Source organism: Malus domestica, chromosome 09, assembly GCF_042453785.1.
Source record: "Malus domestica chromosome 09, GDT2T_hap1".
Classification (NCBI taxonomy): domain Eukaryota; kingdom Viridiplantae; phylum Streptophyta; class Magnoliopsida; order Rosales; family Rosaceae; genus Malus; species Malus domestica.
In genome coordinates, this window is record NC_091669.1 from 5,520,426 (window position 1) to 5,527,918 (window position 7,493).

General features: G+C 38.7%; 1 protein-coding gene across 1 annotated transcript; it reads right to left on the reverse strand.

Annotated features, from left to right (window-relative positions):
* Positions 1 to 6,570: 6,570 nt before the first annotated feature.
* Positions 6,571 to 7,269, reverse strand: LOC139198541 (uncharacterized). Its single transcript, XM_070827428.1, has one exon. It carries the CDS (start codon positions 7,267 to 7,269, stop codon positions 6,571 to 6,573), a length of 699 nt encoding a protein of 232 aa, XP_070683529.1.
* Between the last annotated feature and the right edge of the window lie 224 nt (positions 7,270 to 7,493).

Sequence of the window (7,493 nt, forward strand, 5' to 3'; positions counted from 1 at the left end):
TTCAGTAGGTTGAACATGACGTAACTAAGAATTCCAAGTATTAACGTATTACCACTTTCTTCAAATTAGATGGCGATTGAGGATCATAAACTTTTCCCTGATGCGTATAATGAGAAAAAGCTAGGTTATCGATCATTTTGGTCATGCTATTTTTTATGTCATTTCCTGATCAATGTTGGAGACTTCTACCATGATTTTCCTCCACGAGTAGAAGTATAAAATTATCAATCATTTAGTCATGTTTTTTACGATCACAATCTAGCCTTGAAACATCAGGGTATCCCAAACCCGTAGAAAACATCAACTTGCATGCTATTGTACAACTTGTTTTCCCAAAAAAAAAAGCTTATGTATATATCTACTGTACACCGTGCCCCCTCCCAGGCACCCACGGACCAGTAATAACAGCTAAGATTAGAAAGACGAATGGGCATGACGACTATATAAGATGGCCAAAAGACATGAAAACTTGATTTAAGCCGTAAGAGGGAGGGTAGGTATTTTTATATAGTTGTTTCAAGGACAAGCGATTAGATATCTTCGTACGAATTGAAGATAAGGATCTGCTCACACAATGGGTGGGTGAGATTGGTGCCAATGGTGAAAGCTAGCTATAGCAAGTGTCTCGTGTGGACAATAAGAGTATGAATCTCATATTGACAAAAATGCAAGATTTTGTATTCATTTATAAATAATTGAGCTATATTAAGATAAGAACAGGTTTTCTTACGTGTAAACCTGAACAACCACAAGTGCTTCACGTTATCCAATCTATGTTGTCCACGTGCTAGGCTTAAAAATTCACTACACGGAGAAGATGTGTTGGCAGTATATCACTCCCACATTAAAGAAAAACAAGAACCTTATATGTTCTTATAGGTATCGTTTGGTATACAGATGGGACGAGACGGGACGGACAATATGTGACTAAACGGAGAGGGAACAAATATGTCCTCGGATGGAAATAAGGAGGAAGAAGAAGGAGACGAAGATATTATAATTTTGTGTTCCACGGATGTGGAACAAGTCGTTCCAAGGATGAAGCGGAAAGAAAATTCATCCAAAATTTGTTCCGTGAAACAACGCGTTCCACCCATTTTAGATGCAATAAGCGTGGAACGGAACATCTTGTCCCACTCCGTTCCATCCCGTTCCACGTACCAAACGATACCATAAGTAATTAAATTACTTTTCATTTGTGAATTAGTTTCACGAGAAATATAACTTTCTTCACAATCCATTAATAATGAAATGAAAGTAGGGTCACTTCATTTGCTTCGGCCTGCAGAGAGATGGACTTACCTTTCACGTCAAATAATAATGTGGTCATTTCCTCTTCAATTTCAATAGGAGTTCACACACACACACACACACACACACACACACATATATATCCAACAACGGTACATGCATGCCCAGTAGTCCATCATGCTCATTGATGTACAATTAAAGACACTAGGGTTTTTGTGATTATATCAACCCAGGTTGGGTATATAGCAGCTATTTCTTCTATGACCAACAACAGATGTTTGCTGCTTAATTGCACTAGCTTGGCACATCCTCAATGGTCAACTTCCCCTTCAAGCTATAGAGATCGGTCCAATGTTCCGAACCCTAACTTAGGCAACTTTTCAGCTCATATAAGTTTTCCATGCTTATGTTAATCTTTCGATAATTTGTTTGATATAAATTGTTGGTTTATTTTCTAGCTAAAATCATCTATAACTTGACTCTTTAGAACCAGAAATATAATTGCTCATGTTCTAGAAATTAAAATTGGGATTCAAATCCTGGAAGAGAAGTTGAAAATGAGAATGGGCCCATTGGATATACGGCTCAGCTAGTAGCTATATAGTCAAAACTTAAAATAAAGTGGTAGAAGTGGGTGTAAATTGTTGTAGCTTATTTTATCTGACAAGGGGAAGAGGCCAGCGGCAAGGAGGGATTGTAGAGAGAGATGTGTTTGTAGAATGTGTAGAGGGATGTGTGTAGAGGATGTGTTATCCCCTACGCAGTGCTTTTATTTATAGTAATAAGAGGAAGAAACAAATCCTTCATTCCCAAGGAATACAAGTCCATATAAGAAAGAATAACTAAAATCAAATCTAATCTAGGATTTACACGATCACACTTAAACTAGGAAAGTTTACAACACTCCCCCTTGAGTGCGTAAATACTCAAGGTAGATTCAGCATCATGTAGAAGTTGAGGAAGTCAACTCGTTGGCACTAATTCTGGGAACATCGCTATTCTCAATAAGGTAGGAACTTGCATAAAGAAGTAAGTCTCACTAAAAAACACTAAGGCTATGGCAAAAACCCGAGTAGGAACAAAATCCATAGTCTAAGGAAAAATGCGTGAGTAATGCAAAGTCAAAAGAAACGTCTACGGGACGTCATCAGGGATATGATCAACCCAAGTTGGGTGCCTCTTTAAAATCTAGTTAGGTAGCAAAAACCTAGTGGGAAAAATGCTCCTAATCGTAGGGAAAAATAGTACATTAAGATCAAGCAAGTATACTTCAGGATACTCTCCCTGAGTTTGACACAATTCTAAAGAGAACTAGCAATATTACCACTTAGAAAGTTTACGCATACCAATTCCTTGAACAAGCTTCTGAAACATCACCTTCAGTAGTGATTTGGTAAAGATGTCGGCCATATTGGCTTGTGAACGGATTTGCGTGACTTCAATCTTCTGATGCTCTTATTATTGATGTGAGAAGAAAAACTTCGGAGCAATGTGCTTGGTGTTGTCTCCTTTATTTAACCCTTCTTGAGATGTTCGATGCATGTTGCGTTGTCTCAATAGATCGTCGTCGGGACATTCACGATGGGGTAAATATCACAGGAGCTTCGAATATGGCCCACAACTGCTTTTAACGGTATGTTTAGTTAACCTCCAAGAGATTGCGGTGCCTTCAACAGTAAAGACATAACCCGTTTGAGAACTCGCCTTGTGCAAATCAGATAAGTATCATGCATTGGCAAAACTAACAAGGCGAGAATTAACTCGAGAAGCAGGGGTTGCGGCATCACTTAAGGATTCGTAGGGATATAACAAGCCCAAATCCGTAGTACCCTTAAGGTAGGGGAAAATGTCTTTAACACTAGTATAGTATCTGCGTGTTGGTGCATTACTTTATCTTACCAAAAGATTAACAGTGAAGGAGATGTCTAGTGCATTAAGCTAAGTATAATAAAACGCCTATCACATTTAGATAAGGAACTTCAGGCTCCAAAATATCTTCATCATCATCCTTCAGACGGAAATGATCTCATTTTGCATCTAGCGATCAAACGACCATAGGAGTACTCGAAGCCTTCGCTTTATCCTTGTTAACGCGGCGCAACATCTTTTAGGTGTAGTTCAATTGATGTACTAAGATTCCATTCGAAAGGTGCTCTATCTTGATACCAAGATATTATCGAGTTTTTCCTAGATCTTTCATCTCAAATTCTGACGTCAGGTGCATGGCAATTCTCGTGAGCTCTTCAAGAGTTTCAATGACGTTTATGTCATCGATATATACCGGAACTATAGCAAAACCGGAATGTGACTTCTTAATGAACACACAAAGGCATAGTTCGTTGTTCACATATCCCTGACTAGTCAAATACCCACTCAAACCGTTATACCACATTCTTCTGCATTGCTTCAAACCGTAAAATGAACATCTTAGCCGAATTAAGAGCGTTCTGGGATTTGGAAATATTTGATCTAGTCAGTGTAAGTCATTCAGGAACTTTCATATAAATTTTCGTATCAAGATCTTTATAGAGATACATAGTTACTACGTCCATTAACTGAATACTCAGTTTTTTGGAAACTACCAAACTGATAAGGTAACAAAAAGTAATCACATCCATAACAGGTGAATAAGTTTTGTCATAGTCAATCCCGGGATGTTGTGAGAAGCCTTGTGTCACAAGATGAGCTTTGTAACGCATAATTTCATTCTTCTCATTACGCTTCCGAACGAAAACCCACTTGTAGCCAACGAGCTTTACTTGTGGAAGAGTATGAGCTATAGGTCCAAACACCTTATGTTTCGCAAGTGAATCGAGTTCAACTTGGATTGCTTGTTTCCAGTTTGACCAATCGGTTATACATCGACATTCATCAATGGAACGAGGTTTAATGTCATCACTCAACATAACCTCAGTAGCTACTGTATATGCTAATGCATCGTCGATGATCAACTCATTTCTACATCACACATCCTCTAAGCTAGCATAATAGACCGAAATCTCACGATTCTCGGGAGGTGGATTCATCTCTTCAAGGACACTTTTGTAATCTAGAATTTCCTCTTGAGTTGGATAGAATGTGTAAGGGATAGTTGGATTCACAGTAGGCTTTTCAGGGGCCTGTGCCGTAGGTTTCCTCTTTCGAGGGTGTGAATCATTTGAACCAAAAAGTCTGCCACGCTTATGTGTAGGGGCAGAAGATTGGCTAGCAGTTAATGTACGTGGATTACCAAAGTTGGCATCCAGGGCCTCCATGAGGGAAGTTCGTCGTACATTCGGTTCATCCATCTCTGCAGGTGTATTCGCAACTGGAATATGTGATCTTGTCACTCATGCTAGATCGGTGAAAGCATCTGGCATACTATGAGCTATGATTTGAAGATCTAATAAGAGCTGCACTCTAGTTTCAGACTAAGCGGTGCGGGGATCTAAATGACACAAAGTGGGAGTCGTTCATGATAATTCACGTCGTTATTCATGAACGTTGACGTTCTTATTTCTCTCTAATGAAGGGAAGACTATCTTCTAGAAGTGACAATCTGTGAAACAAGCGTTAAACAGATTGCCTATCAAAGGTTCTAAGTAAAGAATGATCGAAAGAGAATCATATCCAACATAGATTGCCATCATTCGCTGATGCCCTATTTTTGTACGTAAGGGCAGAACCATACCCTAATCAGCATATAGACCGCACAACAAAAAACATGCAGATACAATATGTCGAGTTCGTATCCGGTAACCAATTGAAAAGCGCTATATGGTTAGGTCACAACAGGACTTAGGCGGACCAACATAGCTACGTGCAATATTGCATGGCCCCAAGCAGTGATCGAGATCTTGGTATTTATGACCAACGATCGAGCAATCATTTGTAAGCGCTTAATGAATACATTTGCCATACCATTTTGGGTGTGAACATGGGGTACTTGATGTTCAACTTCAACCCCAACTGACGTGCAATAGTCATCAAAAGGTTTAGATGTGAATTTTCTAGCATTATCCAATCGAATAGATTTGATCGGATAATTAGGGTGGTGAGCCATAAGCTTGATAACCTGAGCCAACAATTTGGAGAATGCAGCGTTTCTTGTGGACAACAATCACACATGTGACCAACGTGTGGAAACATCAATCAAAACCATAAAATATCTAAATGGTCTGCGTAGAGGGTGAATCAGTCCACAAATGTCCCTTTGAATCATTTGTAGAAAAAATAGGAGGATTCAAACGAATCTTGTCATAAGAAGAATTAGTAATAAGCTTTCTCGTAGAACATGTTTGACATGTGATTCCTTGAATCAAACCTAAGCTTCGGGTTAGTAGATGCCCTTGTGATGATTTAAGGATACATCAAATCGCTATTTGTCCAGGGTGTCCCAAACGATCATGCCAAAGTGTAATTTCATGTGCAGTCCCAAAGGTAGGGTCGGCCACATAGTGGTTCTCTATGGGGTGTATGGTCATAGTATACAGATCACTCGGGATACGCTTTATCTTTTTTAGAATATGCTTCTGGCCATATTCGTTTGAAGTTATGCACATAAATTCAACTCCATTTTCTACGTGGGTTTCAGCGTGGTACTTATTATCTCTAATGTTCTTAAAACTCAACAATGTAATTCCGGAATGCGGAGAATAAAGTGCCTCATCAATGGTCAAAATTGTACCATTGGCAACATTATACGTGCCTTACCGTATCTTTTGATCAGGTTGGATGAGCCTGAGAGGGTTGTCAAAGGTGTATTCTTAGGTATAAAGTTAGTGAAATAGATACGTTCACGTAAAACGATGTGCGTGGTTGCATTATTTGCAAGACAACTTTCCCACTAGTCATACCTAGAATGAAAATTAATTTGAATCGGTCACATGCATAAAAGTTCTTAAAACAAATATCTATTCAAAATAATTTTAAGTATTCAAGGATGGAAATTAATTTAAAAAAAACTTAATATCCAAAAACAAATCACCAACAAATAATCCAAACATAAAGGAAAATTGTTCAAAATTAACCAAAAAACAAGAAGGGGGTTTGGCCACTATTGTGGAATTCGGCCCTATTGTCTTATTTTAACTATAAAAAAAAAGTTTATGTCTAAGATTCTAATCTTCCACTTGCATAAAGTTTGATTCAAACTTATTACGACGAGAATGATATTCAGATACAACCTTCTGGGGAGCTCGGAAAATACGAGACCATTGCTCCTTTAAACCACAGTGATATCACATATCCGCATCCATGGTTTCAGGTGTTGTGCCCTTATTCTTGAAGTTTGGGGCATTGAGAGTGAGGTTAGGGTATTTCTGGGCTTTATTTCCTCCCTTAAATGGGCCTTGACTCTGTTAACCTTGACGGGATGGCTTCTGGCCACCCTACCCTGCCTCTTTTGGTGTTTTGGGTGTTGGTTCGTGCTATATTGTGCTTCAGGCATAGCAGTTGCCCCAGTAGGTTGAGCTTGACGATTTTCACCAACAGTTGATTCTGCTTTTCAGTAGGAAGTAAAACAGAGATCAAATTCAAAAACTTAGTGAACTTCTGAGCTTTATATTGTTGTTGCAGGACACTATTAGTAGTAGAGGAGGTTGAATAGGTATTCTCCAGGAGATCATCTTCGGTCAAAGTTTCGTTACAAAACTTGAGTAGTGATTGGATTCGACAAACTTCAGAATTATATTCATTAACAGGCTTAAAGTCTTGGAAGCGCAAATGCTGCCAGTCATGTCTTATTTCAGGCATGAAGATGTCATTTTGGTGATCAAAACGATCAGCGAAAGTGACCGATAATGCTCGTGGATCATCCTCAGCAAGGTACTCGGTTTGCAGGGCGGCATGAATATGTCTTCGAATGAAGATCATAACAGTGACTTTCTCAGCTTCGCCAACCAGATTGTCCATCTCATTTTCAATGGCGGGACGCAAATTCTTTGCAATAAGGTGGAGCTTCATATCTTGGACCCACTTAAGGTAGTTTCTTCCAGAGACCTCCAAAGCGGTGAAGTCGAGTTTGTTCAAATTTGACATGTTTCTATAACAAAATAAAGGACAAGATGTGATTAGTGCAATGAAGAAAATTATCAATCCATTCACATAGGAATAAAACATTCAGGTTTTAATAGACATGTATCGGTTAAAATTCGCATGAAAAAAACTTCGGGTTTTCATGGGTGATGCTTTTAAGGAAAACTTTAGGTTTTCAAACAAGACATGATTTTAGAAACTTCAGGTTTCAAAATAAGTATGAACTT

Coding starts and splice junctions, on each gene's coding strand:
- LOC139198541 (XM_070827428.1), bottom strand. CDS start 7,269: ATGTCAAATTTGAACAAACTCGACTTCACCGCTTTGGAGGTCTCTGGA.